Source organism: Lottia gigantea (genome assembly GCF_000327385.1).
Source record: "Lottia gigantea unplaced genomic scaffold LOTGIsca_20, whole genome shotgun sequence".
NCBI classification, from domain to species: domain Eukaryota; kingdom Metazoa; phylum Mollusca; class Gastropoda; family Lottiidae; genus Lottia; species Lottia gigantea.
In genome coordinates this window covers 1,320,114-1,335,987 of record NW_008708401.1, presented here as the reverse complement: position 1 = coordinate 1,335,987, position 15,874 = coordinate 1,320,114, and the positions used below count along the sequence as shown (strand labels likewise).

Genomic DNA, 15,874 nt, shown 5'->3' with positions numbered 1-15,874 from the left:
AAATATAGTTTGGGTTTCATTACATTACATTTGAATGATTCTAACTATACGTAAAGTTTCAGGAACTGATAACCTCTGTATATTTCAATAAGATCTTAGTTTAGGACGACCTATTTCATTGGAACCTTAATGTCCGGTAGATGTTGCTAGGTCCGCACGTGTAGTTTGTTTACGTTTTTACAGCACAGAGAAATCAAAACAATATTTAAGAATTTGATGCTTCTGATCACATATTTAGACATAAACAATGGGAAGATTAAAGCGTGGGTACAATTGGAAAGGCAGGCAACAAATTCCTGTTGAAGTTGACAGGACAGATGAGAAAAAGGTGCTCATAATGATAATTTGAAATAAATATTTTGTATTCAATCTTCACAGTCACACTTGGAATTGAATTTGGAACTATTGGAAGTTGAACCTTAAACTCTTGGACAAGAGTCTGACACTCTGTCTGTGCTTATTTAGTTATACTCCTTATTCCACCCTAAGTACTTTCTGGTTTCTATTGATCCTGAATTCCTAGATTTTGTGCTTGGACCTCAAGTCAAACCAATGTAGTTGTGTAGGGCCTACTGAATGAAATTACACCAGTTATGTTATGATTCTGTAATTACACCCCTTTTGCATTTGACTACATGTCTGTCTCATCTAGTCACCTAGCTATAATAGGATCAAGATCATACATATATTATGAATGAAATAAATTCAAAAAGAATTAAAAAAAATATCATCTTATTGCGTTATATTTTTAGATAAAGCTTGATGTATCAGCTCTAAAAAATGATACAGCTGAAGAAGATTTGGATGATAGTAATTTATTAGTTTTACCATCTAAAAAACGAAAAACAACAAAGTTGGAAGAAAAACCAAAGAAGACTAAGAAACTGACTAGGAAAGAACGGAAGCAGTTAGAGAAAGTCATAGAAAAGAAAGAGAAGAAAACAAATGTAAATATTCTTGTTTTGATATCATATGTTATACAGGCCTTGTGATTGTTATAATGAAGGAGTGCATTTATCAAAATACTATTCACAAAAAGAGATCTGCACCCTAAACATGAGAAAAGCCTGCCGCTGACCAATCCTCTAAATATAGGCTTTTTTCAGTCCTATGATAAATGAAAGATAAATCTTGTTTGTTTTGGGTATAGTTAGTACAAGAACTATCAAAATATGAAATCATATTATAAATATTTTTTTTTTCTATAGAGAGCCTCTATATTAGAATCACTTAGTAAAGTTCAGGCATCACAAAATGAACTACAGTTATTAACCAGTATATCAGAAGTTTACAGTCAAAGATTTAAATCGTAAGTTGATGATTCATTCTTGCAAATTTTTAAAAAAGAATTATAGACTTTCATCTTCCATGAGATACAATTCAAGAACCATGTCCTCAAAAATAAAAGAATTTTTTGAAAGTGTGGAGTGTCACATTGAGAAATATCATACTTACGACAAATCTGAACTATAGATTTTGTGTTGAAACAGGAACTTTTATTGCAGATTAATTTTATTTCTAAATTGACTGTGGTTTTGTTCAATTGTAATGGTTCTTCTCCAAAGACTTGGACCTATCAAGTTTCCTTTTAATGATCTGTTTTGAATCATAGAAGTGTCACATCTCTTACAAAGTTAAGAATATTCAATGGCTTTTTAACATTCTTCAGTAACGTTCAAGCAGAAGTAACAAATGATGGAGAAGTGAAACTAAAGACTGTGAAAGGTGTAAATAAAAAGAAAGGAAAGAAACCTGAATTGGAACCAGAGTCTGATGGTTCCATTGATACTTCTGATATTTCTACTGATGAAGAGGAAGAGAAGGAAGATGAAAAGGAAATTGAGGTTGATCAAGATGAAGAAAATGGCGATGTTGCAGAAGAAAATGGTGATGAAGAAGAATCAACAGAATCACTTGAAAAATCTACCATCAATACTAATAAAAGAGATAAGGAATGTTCTAAACCAAATGAAGAAGACCAATTAACTGTGCCTACGAAGGTTGTTGTTAATAGAGAAGTGACTAATGTTCCTGTTTTAAGAACAGCTGAAGTTGAGGTAATGTTCTTTTATATAGCAGGGAACAGAAGATATTCATAGTCACTTCACTCACTTGAGTCCTTTTCTCTTTGCTTAGCCATTGATAATTCTCATTTCCTGCTTAGTCAGCACTTTAGCACAATTTTTTTTTTTTAAATTGATATTTCTGAGACCTAATAGAAGCAGACTAAGACTTTAAAATGCAAAAAGAAATGATTGTTTAAGATACTTTTTGATTCTTAATTATTTTTGTAGGCAAGTAGAGAAAAGTTACCAATATTCTCGGAAGAGCAGGTTGTCATGGAAACAATCAATGATAATCCTGTGTCTATTATATGTGGTGAAACAGGTTCTGGTAAAACTACTCAAGTACCACAGTTTCTGTATGAGGCAGGTTATGCTCAGTAAGTAAGAAATCAATTAATGGTTAAATGACAGCTTTATAAAATTTGAGTTGGCTAATGCTGCTGTGGTAGCAAAATTTCATTAAACCGCACACTGACGGTGTTGCCCAAAAAGGTGCAAAGAAGTGTCATGTCATTTCATGAATCTCTCATATGTTTTCGCAGGGTTGAGATTCAAGATGATGTTATCTATTTGATCCTCTGAAATAAAAGAAACTTGAAAATGAATTTAAAAGGAAAATGATTATTTTACACATCTGATGTTTTTGTGTTTTCAGTTGTGGAGGTATAATAGGTGTGACTGAACCTAGAAGAGTTGCTGCTATTAGTATGTCACAGCGTGTTGCTATGGAGATGAATTTATCTACAGAGTAAGTTTTTCTCATTTAAGTATATTATCTCTGATATTACAATATTTTCTTAATCCATAACATTTTTATTTCCTCATTTTGCCTGTTGATGACAATATTAATTGTTGAAAGATTATAAATGATAAAACACAAGAATAAAGCAAGCTTACAATACAATAACAAGTGTGTTTTGTATTTAGTAATTTCTTGCTTTTTATAGGGAAGTATCTTATCAAATTCGTTATGAAGGAAATGTTACACCTAAAACCAGAATAAAGTTTATGACTGATGGTGTGTTACTAAAAGAAGTTCAACAGGTAATAAGTTATCTATTATAGAATATGTATGTCTCTTAAATTTCATTTGCATAAACAAAACTTGTGACAAACATCACTACAAAAATGAGTTCTAACTGTATTTAATTTGTATAATATTCGAATACTTAAAATTGCTTCATAAAGGGCCAGACTGTTTGGTTATATTTTAAAGCAATCCTGGTCGTTGATTAAAGGATCCACCTGAATATGTATGACTGTTCATACATAACACATTAGACTGTAGACCTATGATTAAATTCTATTTTTGACAGTTTATTTATATCTGTTGATGAGTCTGGTGCTAAAGCATACATAGTGATCACAGTTCTGTTTAATTTTATGTTAATTTTTTCAGGATTTTATGTTGAATAAATACAGTGTGATTATTATTGATGAAGCTCATGAGAGAAGTGTTTATACTGATATACTTATTGGGTTATTATCTCGAATTGTACCACTTAGAAACAAAGTAAGTAACCTTGTATTATCTCAGAGCTCATCTTACTCTGCAGACACATGGTCAATTTTTCAATTTAGAATGTTTGTGAGCAAAGTTAAGGGACAGAATGAACTAGAGTGAAAAGTCTATCATTATTAATTGTCAATACAATTTTTCTTTCCTTTCAGAAAGGTAAACCATTAAAGATGATAATTATGTCAGCTACATTAAGAGTAGAAGATTTCACAGAAAATAAACAGTTATTTAAAGTTTCACCACCAGTATTAAAAGTTAACTCTAGACAGTTTCCTGTTACTATACATTTTAATAAACGAACACCTACTGATGATTACTTAGCTGAAGCATTTAAAAAGGTAATTTTGTTATTTTCAATTCCAACTGTTTATAATTCCATTCAAATATTTGGCCTGCTACATAATCCATTTCTGACTATACAGAATAATCCATTTCTGACGATTTTTTTGAAATGTGATCAAATATTTGTGACATCAATCTAGCTATCCTTGAACTTGGTATGTTAAGATATCCTAGTATGTTTCAAAGATATTTCATGTACAGTAGAAACTCTATTAAAAGACCACTCAAGGAAGTAATCCAAATCAGTGCCTTTAGTGGTCTCTTAGAAGAGTATTGGTTCAGAATAGTTACCAAATGTGGGCTTATTCAGTTAGCAGTTCTATAATTATTCAGGAGTAATTTTATCAAATATTATATTATAATGTTATATAGGTTTGTAAGATACATCGTATGTTACCAGATGGTGGTATATTAATATTTGTAACAGGACAACAAGAAGTTAATACTTTATCTCATAAATTACGTCAGATGTTCCCATTTAATCCCAATAAAGGTAATTTATTCTTTAATTTTAAAAATTATAGTGGGTGGGCAACTACAAGTTTTGAAATATCTTGAACCTAATTTCAATGATAATGAAGATGAGCCACCATGCATTGTGTGAGGACATTTTTGCCTGAACAGCTGCATTAGCCTTCCTTTTATGATTTCCATGACAGCCCCTCCAAACTATATCACCTGGTTAAAAAATCAAAATTTATTATCTTGAACTATGCTAGGATTAAACCCTGGATCTTCAGGTTAGAGAAAAAGTGTTGTATTCCATAGAAGATTGACATTATGGCCTGTTCCTTGCAATTTAAATACAATATTTTATTTCAGTTATTCCTGATAAGAAGGAAGAGAGAAAGAAAGAAAGAAAAAGGAAAAAAGAAAAAAAGAAAGAAAAGAAAATAATTTCTAAACCTAAAATTGAACTTCCTAAAGTAGATTTGAACAAGTAAGGACTATTAATAAATTTAATGATATTCAATGCCTACAATCCAGTGAGCCAGCATTAAAGTATTAGGGCTGGATTATCTTGCCCTATTTAGGAATTATATTGTTCAAATATCCTTGTTTTCTCCTGTCAGTGAGTTCAAACTAATAAAAATGTGTCTAACTTCAACTATATGTTTGTTACAGTTATTCTATTAAACCAATTGATGAAGAGGGTGAACTTGATGTCCTTGGTGATGATTCTGACCTTGACCTAATGTCTGATTCAGAATCTGAAGGTGAAAAGAACAAAGAAGAGGTCTGTATGCTTCATGTTTTCCTTACATTTCTGACCAGCTCAAAAACTCTGGTCCCACACGCTAATCCACGTGATATAAGCTTGTGATATATCTGTATATCATATATGAGGTACTGGGTTGGCCTAGAGTGTCTGACCATTAAGAGTGTAGCTTTCTGATTCCTAGAAATAGTTTTTAAAATATACTATTGATTTTTTAATTTTTTTTAGCCTATTGTAATGTGGATTTTAAGATAGAGAATACATTTATATATATAAATTTGTAGCATCAGTAATCTTGTACAGATTCTTGGTTTGTGACTGACTTGTAGGGAATCTAGAATATTATTATTATGTGGTAACCTTTAATGTCTTTATAGCTAGAAGAAGAGACTGGAAGTGAAAGTCCACTCTATGTTCTACCACTGTACTCTCTGTTACCCAGTCATAAACAAGTGAGAGTATTTGAGCCTGTACCAGCAGGGTGTAGATTATGTGTAATATCAACCAATGTAGCTGAAACGTCATTAACTATACCAAATATTAAATATGTTGTTGATACAGGGAAGGTGGGTATCAATCACAATTTATTGAAAGTTGAGTAAATATTTTTATCAAATTAAATCAATTATGAAGAACAACCGTTGTTGATTAGAACATTGATGCATGTACATGTTAGTATGTAAGTTGTTAATGTCATTCTGCAACTGGGTTTGTCAACTCTTCATTCTATTAGAAGAGTCCACATTGCTGTTATTTTAGTACTTTTAATATCCTTAACAGTTGTCTTTGTTAAATGAAAGACTTAGTTTAATAATCTATAAGTTATGTGTTCCATGTACAGAGTTCACAATGCTATTATTTTGGTATTGATGTTATTAGAAATGGCCGTCAGTATGTATCTGAAAGATTTGTCATATATTATAGGTGAAGACTAAGTTCTATGATAAAGTTACTGGTGTATCGACATTTAAAATAACGTGGACATCACAAGCTGCTGCTAATCAACGTGCTGGTAGAGCTGGTCGTATTTCACCTGGTCATTGTTATAGGTCAGTATCACTGGTTTTTATATGTCCACTCCACAGGCTAATGGGATTTTGATGAAATTTTGTTAATATATGGATGAGATTTTTATGAAATTTTGATGTATGAAGATGAGATGTTTTGCCTGTGGAATATTAGCTAGTTTTGGTCAGATTCTGATGAAAAGGTGATTGCTTATGTATTTGATGAGATCCTTGTATGGTTTAACTTTCTTAAAATGAAAGAATGTTGGTATAAACTCATCTTGTGTTTATTTCAGATTATTTTCATCAGCTGTATTTAATGATGATTTTGAGAAATTTTCACCACCAGAAATTAGTAGAAGACCTGTAGATGACCTTCTCTTACAAATGAAGGTAAACAATATGATAAGCACAAGAAAGAAAAATTCAAATTCAGTTATGGAAAGCAGATCGCACAATAAACCCAGACTCCATGTGCTTTTCACCATTCATCTTTCTTCACTGAGAGTTTGACAACCAAAGGATATAAAACTCAATTTGACTATACAATGTAGTATACATATTAAAAAAGCAGAACCTGTAGACTTCATAATGATCAATTAAGTTGTTATTGTTTTATTAATTATTTATAGGAAATGAACATAGATAAAGTACAGAATTTTCCCTACCCAACACCACCTGATTTAGACCAATTAAAGGTATTCTTAAAATTCATTTCTTTTCACGCAATAAATATTTTTCAAAATTCTATTTGCTTAATATTTTTTTTTGGTTGAAGATATTGTGTTCTCATTTTCTAAGAAAGTAAAATAGACTATTGTGTTATGTCTGATAAACAAATAAGAATGTATGTATAATTTCTTTGTAGGCAGCTGAACAGTTATTAATCTCACTTGGAGCCTTATCATACCCTCCACAAAAAACTCATAAACGTAAAAAGGGTAGTAAAGATAAAGGTAGGTCCACCATCTTGATTTACAAAATATACTGAATATGAATGAATCTTGTTCCATTTGATTCAGAGCATTTACTTTGAACTTTCACATTTGCCTGGCTTTCCAGAAATTGAATTTGAAGTTGAATGTACAACCATGCGTTGTGCAATGACAGCTTTACCAAGCTTTTATTTTTTTCGATGGAAATAAACACACATGAATTAGATCATTGCATTTTAAAGCAGGTCATTAACTGGTCTTCCTATTTCAGATTGTACAAAGATAACACCATTAGGTCGAGGTATGGCAAGGTTTCCTGTTTCACCACGTTATGCTAGAATACTAGCTCTTGGGCATCAACATGATTTATTACCTTATGTTATAGCTATAGTATCAGCTTTATCTGTAGATGAATTATTTATACAGTCTTATCAACAGTCTGATCAGGTAGCCCTCTATTTTTTAAATGCTTGATTTGAGAAAGTTTTTACAAAGTTCATATCTAAAGATATTTTTTCTTCATGACATTAAAATCATTAAATGACTGTTGCAAAACTATTCTGAAAATTGCATATTTTAGAATGGTACCTTGTTTACATGATTTGCATCCAAAATGATAACAAATAACAAAACCTAATAACAAAAGGAAACGATTGTATCATCAAGAAATCTGATCTTTACTTTTGGAGTTTGATATATGCAGGCATACATTTGATGGTCATTTTTTGAGTTTTTTTTTCAGCTGGATGAATCAAAGCATAAACAAATCAGAAATTCACAGATAAGAAAACTGTGGGCAGGAGGGGTAAGATATTTTAATTAGGTTACAAAACTGCTAATAAATGAAATTTAAACCTGGCTCTGTTTCAAAGCTCTATATATGTCCTGTATGTTGACATTATTTACCCAAGGGAAATAACTTTAGTTAATTTATGAAATAAAACAGACAACAATATGACTATGTTTTTATTGTAGGGTGAATCACTATTACTAGGAGATTTAATGGTATTACTGAAAGCAGTAGGAGCCTGTGAATATCAGGGCTTTACAACTGATTTCTGTCATAAATTTGGTATAAGATTTAAAGCTATGAAAGAAATTAGAAAACTACGAGCTCAACTGACAAATACAGGTAGGCCCTGATGGTATTTTCACCAAATTCAGACAGACATGAAAATCATGGAATTTTACAAATACATGGTGTAATATAATGTATGTTGGAAAATCGTTTCATTTGAAGTGCATGACTTTCCTTCATTGCACACTGCACAGCAGTGCTAATTGTTCAATCTGGAGGTATTACTTAACTATTACAATTCCATTCTTGTCTATTTCAGTAAATATGGTTATACCAGATGCTAATTTATGTATAGATCCTAAGTTATCTCCCCCTAGTGATATACAGTGTAAAATGTTACGGCAGATTGTATTGGCTGGTTTAGCTGATCATGTAGCAAGGTAAAAACATCTTGCATTTTATTTTATAGATTTTGTATATATAATATTCTTAATTTCATATTTCAATGTCCTAATATGGTTGAATGGAATTTGATTTGCGAATCCTAGATGAAATGCTAAATCTTGTTAGTGAAGATTTATTAGTGAGCAGTAGGAAGTATTTCGCTTATAATGACCCCTGAAAGACTCTCCTGTAACTACTAGTAATATTAAAATGTTCTGAATTATATTACAGGAGAAATGCAGATCCTCCACCTGGTGCTAGTGATGAAGTCAGAAGATTGAAACATTCTTATCAGGTATATATATGTAAAATATAATATGTGAATTGCCAGTAATTTCCAATTACATTTGTTTTGAAATGGAAAATATGGATATAAAAACAGTCATGCATTTGGCATAGCACTTAGATTTAAAGATGTAAAATGAAAAGAAATTCAGTAGTTAAATATTAAAGGAGCAAATAAGAAATAATATAAGATAGGTTAATTTTTGACATATTATGGGTTAATGAATATAAGCAACACCACAATTTGTACAGAAAGCAGTCTCCCAAAACCTAAGTGAATAGTGATATGTAATGGTAATTCAGCAATTTCTTATTACAGTGTATGGAATTAGAAGAACCAGTATTTATTCATCCATCATCTGTTCTATTTAAAGAGAAATGTGATTTTATTGTTTATCAAAATATAACAGAAACATCTAAACTGTATATGAAAGGTAGGTAACTCTAGTTAAAGGTTATCTGATGCAACAGTCAGTCTGCCCACACCTGAAAACCTGGTAAATGTCAGACATTAAAAATATTATTTGATTACCTTTCACTGTTGATGTTGCTTTATCAGATTGTAAAACAGACAGGTTCTTGGTATTTAGTGAAAGATCCGAAAGATATTGTGAAATTGTTTTGTGAAAATAATTTGGCAGCATTGAAGAAGAATTTTTGGTCATATCCCAAATACCCTAATTCTGATTATTTTTATAAGATGATGAACCATATGTACATGAATTATCTCTGTAATTCTGTTAATTTTGGATGGTGATCAGAGTAACCATATGGTTGGTCTCTAACAGAGACTAATGTATCTGATTCTGCTAAAAGAAAAGGCCATTTGTCCCCATAGTAAAATTTCAAATTCTATCATCAATTGCTAATAGATTTTTATACACTCACATGGATGTATATTGCTATTTCCTCTGTTGGTCAATCCGTCTCCCATTGGCTTTGGAACTGCAATAGAGGCCGTAGATTTGCTATACAATCGCTTGTGTCTATTGTGTGTAATATAACATATCGTATTTTGTAGGTATAGTAGGTATCGAAGCTGAATGGTTGCCATTATTTGGTGAATATCATTGTAACCTCTCACAACCATTAGAAGATCCACAACCTTATTATGATAATCTAAGTGGTGAAGTCATGTGTTATAGATCTAGTTCTTATGGTAGGTTATAGACTTCAATTATTTGAATATATTCACAATGCATTCTTCATTTTAAACAGTGGAGTCCTTGGGTTGGATTCTGAGCATAGGTTACGATAGTATCATAAGATTTTTGTAATTTAGATTTCTCATGCCTCATTCAAAAGTTTGAAATTCAAAAGGAGAAGGCTAATGTTAGCCCAGTCATAAGCAAAAAAGTTTTGTGTAAAAATTAATTTCATTAGATTGTAAAGATTGTTTTGTTATGGTTATATGGAAATGGACAAAGAAGCAATTTTGTGCTTAAATCCTTTTCTTGCATTGAAATGTCTTAAGCTGTCATAGCTGAATCCTTTTTCATTTTCTATAACAGGTAGATGTAATTGGGAAATTAAAGCAGTCCCAATGGAATATCCTCATAATATTGATAAATTCAGATGGTTTGCCAGGTTTTTATTAGAAGGTCAAGTTTGTAAAAAATTAAAAGAATTTGTTAATATTTTATTATCAACACCAGCTACCATGATCAAATCATGGGCCAAGTAAGTTTATAAATTATAGTGAAAACAGGATGAAGTTTCAGGCAGGTCTGAATCGTGGGTATCAGGAATGGACTTTCAGAGAAAAACATTGAAACCCCATCTTTCCTCATTATTCCAGTCTACCCATCTGTAAATTGATACTGATAATCCTAGAAAGATTAATGCCAAGAGGTTTGGCCAAGGATCAGCTGGTAGAGAACATCCTCTTGCTTGAACCTATGTTATCCTTATAAAAAATGTGTTTTTCTTTTTTCTTTATGGTTCATTTAACAGCTCAACTGACTTCTATTAAGTTTTAATGCTACCAAACATTATGCAATATATTTCAAACAATTATTAATAACTTTTCAGACTACAGCCTCGAACAGAGATATTATTACAAGCTTTAATAGGTAAAAATACAACTAATAGAAATAGATTATTAGAGATCTGGACAACTCAACCAACATGTAAGTATAGTTTTAGAATTAATCTTCCTGTACAGCAATCTGGCCTATAAATAAGATATACTTGGTCACTTGGAATTTCTTCCATTGCACGAAAAAACGATTGTGTCACTGTAAGAGTATGGATTATTGTCTGCTATTCAGAAATGTTTTGTTTTAGACAGCATATATTTCATGATAGCCAGTGTTTCTGACATTTATTCCTGTATCACCATCTTCTATTACCTAAAACCTCATTCAGAAGGTCATGATCACACTTTGAATGGTTGAAACAAGGCCAACAAAAAAACAGAAACTGCTGAGTCATTTGGCTGATGAAATATCTGGAAGTACATGAAAGTAATCATAGAAGATGACTAAGCAAAAATAGGCGGTTCTTATATCATTAAGAGAGAACACCATATTACCACACACACACAAACAAAACATAATAAACGTGGATGGAAAATTTTGTTACATCATTCTATTCCAGTTTTAATTTAACACATTTATTTAGCAACGTTTGCTGTTTAACACCCTGTGTTCTAATTTTGTTAGATTTATATGAAGAATACTGCAGTTGGTTACCAGAAGCAGCCCATTATGATCTCAAATCAAAATGGCCACCAATAGATTGAATTGTCAACGGTTCATCTTATTGAGTTGATGGTATAGTAAATTGAAGAGAGTGTAATCAGCTTGTAAATGAAGACAGATACAAACATGTCTTGTACTATTACAAGAATTCAAAAGGTTAATAAAAATTGTTGTATTAAGAATAAAAACTTCAAAATGTCTTGTAAGTCAACCAAAACTTTTACAAGACGCTTAATTCTATGCAAAGACAACTATAATTTTGATTTTCCATTGGTTAATCGAAAAGAGCTAAGGGAGTCTGGTCGTGATGCACTATGAATATTTAAGCATTGTCGACTATAATTATCTGACTAAGGCTCTATGGGATATGCATAACATTGGTTGGAAGTTCGTTGTTTGCGGAAAATACTTTGAGAGCATGGGTTATATTACGGTAAGAAGGATACCTTATAGCCAGTTGTGCGTCTATCGGCGCTAACTAAATGTCTGGGATGAAATAATAAAGGTAGCCCCTGTTTTTAACCTGGTTATCGCATCTTTTTTTTATTGTTATGAGCTGAAATGTGCCATTCGTACCTTGACAAAAAGAGGATGCATAAAAAACAAGTTTCGATCATTTATGGCATGATTACCAATATGTGCACATCCTTTCAGATGTTTGAAATCGGCGAAATGGTACCTTTATCTTGCACTTCTCCCAGTATCTTTCGCAAGACGAGACACGGTATCGTAGAGGTCGATATATACCAACGTATTAGGCAAAGTTCTGTAGGAATACGAATCAAAAACAGTTTTTACAAGTTGAAAGCGCATTTGATTGGTTAAATGCATTAATGGCCTCGAATCTCTGTTGCATAACAATTTGTTAGATCATGGATGGATAGTACTATCATACGAGAGTGTTGTACTTAGCACATGTAATATTTAAAATTCACCATCACGAGGAATTTCTTATATGAATGTAAATCAAAAAAGCACATGATATGAACACCCCCACACCTGATAGGTGATTACATGTAAATCTACTGATAGAGAGTTTATCTTACCTCCGTGTGAATATCTTATGATATATCAGTTTATTATCATAAGACTAGTACATCTCAACACCTTAATAAGCTTATAAGTCTAACGATAAACATTATCTTTGTCTCTACCAGTCTGTAACAATTAACGCTAGACAGAGGAATGATGAGCTCGAAATTCTATACTGGACGACAAAATATGTGTATGAAGACTCGCAGTGCAGTTAATGCCCTTGACATGTAGGCCTAAACTTTGATTGCATTTCATTTTTAAACGCCCACATGAAAATGAGGACGTATATTGTCGTCGCCCCTGTCCGTTCGTCCACATTTGTGGTATGCACGATAGAGGCTACAGTTTTTATCTGATCTTGATGAGACTTAGTATGCATGTATATATTGATGAGATCTCGGTCAATTTCAAAATTGGTAATAATCGGACGAAGGGTTTCAGAGTTATTGCCCTTGACTTAGTTAAAACGCGTTAAATTTGGCTTGTATGCACGATAAAGGCTACAATTTTGATCCCACCTTGATGAAACTTAGTATATGATATGTATATATTGATGAGATTTCGGTCAAGTTTGAAGTTAGTAATAATTGGATGAACGATTTCAGGGTTATTGGCCTTGATTTAGTAAAAACCCTACAAATTTGACTTGTACTCATGAAACAGGGTGCAGTTTTATCTGATCTCAATGAAACTTGGAATGCATGTATATATGGACAAGATCAAGGTTTTGGAGTTATTGCCCTTGAATTAAATCTATGCATCTAATTAGGCTTGTAGGCCTTATAGAGACTATACTTTTTATACGATCTTGATGAAACTTGGTATGAGATATCAGTAAAGCTTGGAATTATTAAAAAATCGGATGATTGGTTTCACATATTAAACCACTACAGACTTTGTTGTCATTTCTGACAGCTGGTAGTGGGCGTATGTTACCTTGCCTGGCAAGCTATCTTTACTTTTTTGCAAAACTACTTTAAAGGATATTTGCCAGACAATGTAGCTCACACCCATGTCATCCACTATATAGATTCTTGGAAAACTAAAGCCTTTACGTGTTTTTTTTTTCTTTCTTTTTTTTGGTATTTAATTAAAGGGGGGGTGGCTCAGTGAGTTAGGCGCTTGCATGCTAAACCTGAAGGTCCAAGGTTCGTATGGGACAATAAACCGAGGCCCTGTGTGCTACAGGCTGTGCACGTTAAAGATCCCTCGACAGTTGAAAATCTAAAAAAGAGCAGGATTATGCTACTGCCCTGGTAAAATTTCCCTCATAGCACCCTTCATGGCGTTGTCCGTCTTCATTTGGTCACATGGTGCAGAGAAAAGTAGGACTTAAAACTCCATTCATTTCATTTGTAATGTAAGGGAAATAACCCTTAAGTAGCTCTTTGAAAATAAATTCATTTTTTAACCAGAACCCTATTCGCATATAAGATGAGTCAGTTCCTAATCTCTATCAACATTGTTTTTAAATTGATGGTCTATTTGTGTTTTAACCAACTCACAGTAAATGGCGAGTAGATCTTGTGCATAATAATAGCCTACATTGAAACTGAAGCGTTTATGGTACAGCAATGTATATTGTAAATCTTAAACGTTAGATTTTATTACAAGTTACACATCATCAGATCATATTCTGGGTGAATAACCGGGCCAGTATCTCGTCACGTACCACTAGACTCTTCAATCTCAAATATTTATTGTTCTATTTTTGTGTTCTTAATCCATATATCATTGTTACCAACCCTTGACCCTTTGAAACATGTAAATTCAACTTTGACCCCATGAGGACATAATTATCTTCTCGTTATGTAGGCTACTAAACGATACAGGTGGAAAGCGTATTAAAACAAATTAATTACTTATTATTTGGATAATATCGGCATAGAGTCTTAAATAAATTACTGAAACATTTCTGAATAGAAGGTACAATTTTTATATGGCATAATTAGGAGACCACTTTCTGCGGTTATTGAACACTGCTTTGCAGAACATTTTGATTTCAAGATGGGTTTCCTTATATTTTCAATGTCCAATTAAGCAAACTATTTGACAAATTGGTGCTTTTAATGAATCATCAGGTATTCTTAATCATATATCTTTATGTTCTGATTGCATATAATTAAGAGTTTTAACCAATCATAAATGCTCATGTATGTACAGCCTGGATAAACATAAAAAGACTGTTTGACCTTTATTCATCGGTCACTCATTGGAATTCTGCTGGTAATTCTCTTCTAATTTAGCTAATTATGAATAAATTATCGACCTGAGATAAGCTGGTATTTTTCAAAGTCATAAGAATACCTCTACTTTCTATTCATATAAGTATTAGCATTTTCACTTTTATAAATGAAAATAAATGAACCCATCTTAAACACTTCTTGTTACAAGTGATCCACTCGGTGAGCCTATCGGGCAGAATGACCATTGTGTGAAATCTTCCGATCCGAATTTATTATGGCACCTCGCAACAACCTGAATTACAATCTTTGGTCATAAAACAGTGACGCAACGGATTGAAAGACGGACTTTAGCAGCTGCCACTACAAAGGCTCAAGAAAAAGGAGTGTTGTCTGTCGCATTTATGTATAATGCAATTATATACATATGCGTGCAGTGTCAAAAGTTTTGCAGCCTCTCCCGTACCTGTTTGACCTTACTGAAGGTCCTTGAATCATTTACTATTCTTAATCAGTCTTAAAGTAACCTGTTTTGCTGCATTCCAGTTGTCTGAATGATTTCAGATTAAGATTTGATCTCACGATAAGGTTTTATATAACGAGCTCAGTATTTAATTAAAGATATTGTTATGGGTCTGTTTGTCTTGGTTGAAAAGGAAGGTTGTCTATAAACGTGGCGTTTCTAGGAAACATCTGGTGAGAGGGCCGTGCATGGGCTTGAAATTTAAGGTTAATATCATATTATTTTGTGCAACTTGAAAGAGTATCACATTTTTACATTTTTGGCCATTGGTCGGACTACCCTCGGTTCGAAAGTCATGATGGGTCAGGGGCCATACGTTTTTTAAATTGAAGGAAATCTCAATTATTTTGGGTTTTTTAAAATGCGTCTACCGAATTCGTGGAAAAATATAATTAAATCAATCTGATGAGAAAATTGTGTAGGTGGATGACCATAGAAAACATATTGGTTCGATGAGCCAGAGCTACTGAACTGAGTTGCGAGGATTTTCCATTAGGTCTATTTACACTGTTGTATATTGGATAAATGACTCGAGGGTGTTTATTAGCTCAAGGAACTGGGAGCGGTGTGAGAGGGATCGTCCAGATCTGGCATGA

General features: G+C 32.5%; 1 protein-coding gene across 1 annotated transcript; it reads left to right on the top strand.

Moving 5' to 3' along the window:
• The first annotated feature begins 800 nt into the window (after positions 1 to 800).
• On the top strand, positions 801 to 12,023 carry LOTGIDRAFT_214179 (hypothetical protein). The gene is made up of 26 exons (XM_009053693.1): positions 801 to 947; positions 1,209 to 1,286; positions 1,635 to 2,018; positions 2,295 to 2,443; positions 2,722 to 2,814; positions 3,014 to 3,110; positions 3,466 to 3,579; positions 3,738 to 3,923; positions 4,300 to 4,420; positions 4,750 to 4,867; positions 5,053 to 5,164; positions 5,524 to 5,712; positions 6,071 to 6,195; positions 6,450 to 6,546; positions 6,786 to 6,851; positions 7,022 to 7,109; positions 7,360 to 7,535; positions 7,831 to 7,893; positions 8,064 to 8,220; positions 8,426 to 8,546; positions 8,782 to 8,845; positions 9,155 to 9,269; positions 9,857 to 9,998; positions 10,351 to 10,515; positions 10,867 to 10,964; positions 11,499 to 12,023. Exons 4-26 carry the CDS (start codon positions 2,340 to 2,342, stop codon positions 11,576 to 11,578), a joined length of 2,691 nt encoding a protein of 896 aa, XP_009051941.1. The 5' UTR covers positions 801 to 947; positions 1,209 to 1,286; positions 1,635 to 2,018; positions 2,295 to 2,339; the 3' UTR covers positions 11,579 to 12,023.
• Positions 12,024 to 15,874: the final 3,851 nt, after the last annotated feature.

What these genes read in the sequence shown, in the direction of transcription:
- LOTGIDRAFT_214179 (XM_009053693.1), top strand. Translation starts at nt 2,340, where the DNA reads ATGGAAACAATCAATGATAATCCTGTGTCTATTATATGTGGTGAAACA. An exon ending in ATCTAAACTGTATATGAAAG is followed by an intron (nt 9,270 to 9,856) that starts GTAGGTAACTCT and finishes CGTATTTTGTAG; the next exon opens with GTATAGTAGGTATCGAAGCT. An exon ending in CTGGACAACTCAACCAACAT is followed by an intron (nt 10,965 to 11,498) that starts GTAAGTATAGTT and finishes TAATTTTGTTAG; the next exon opens with ATTTATATGAAGAATACTGC.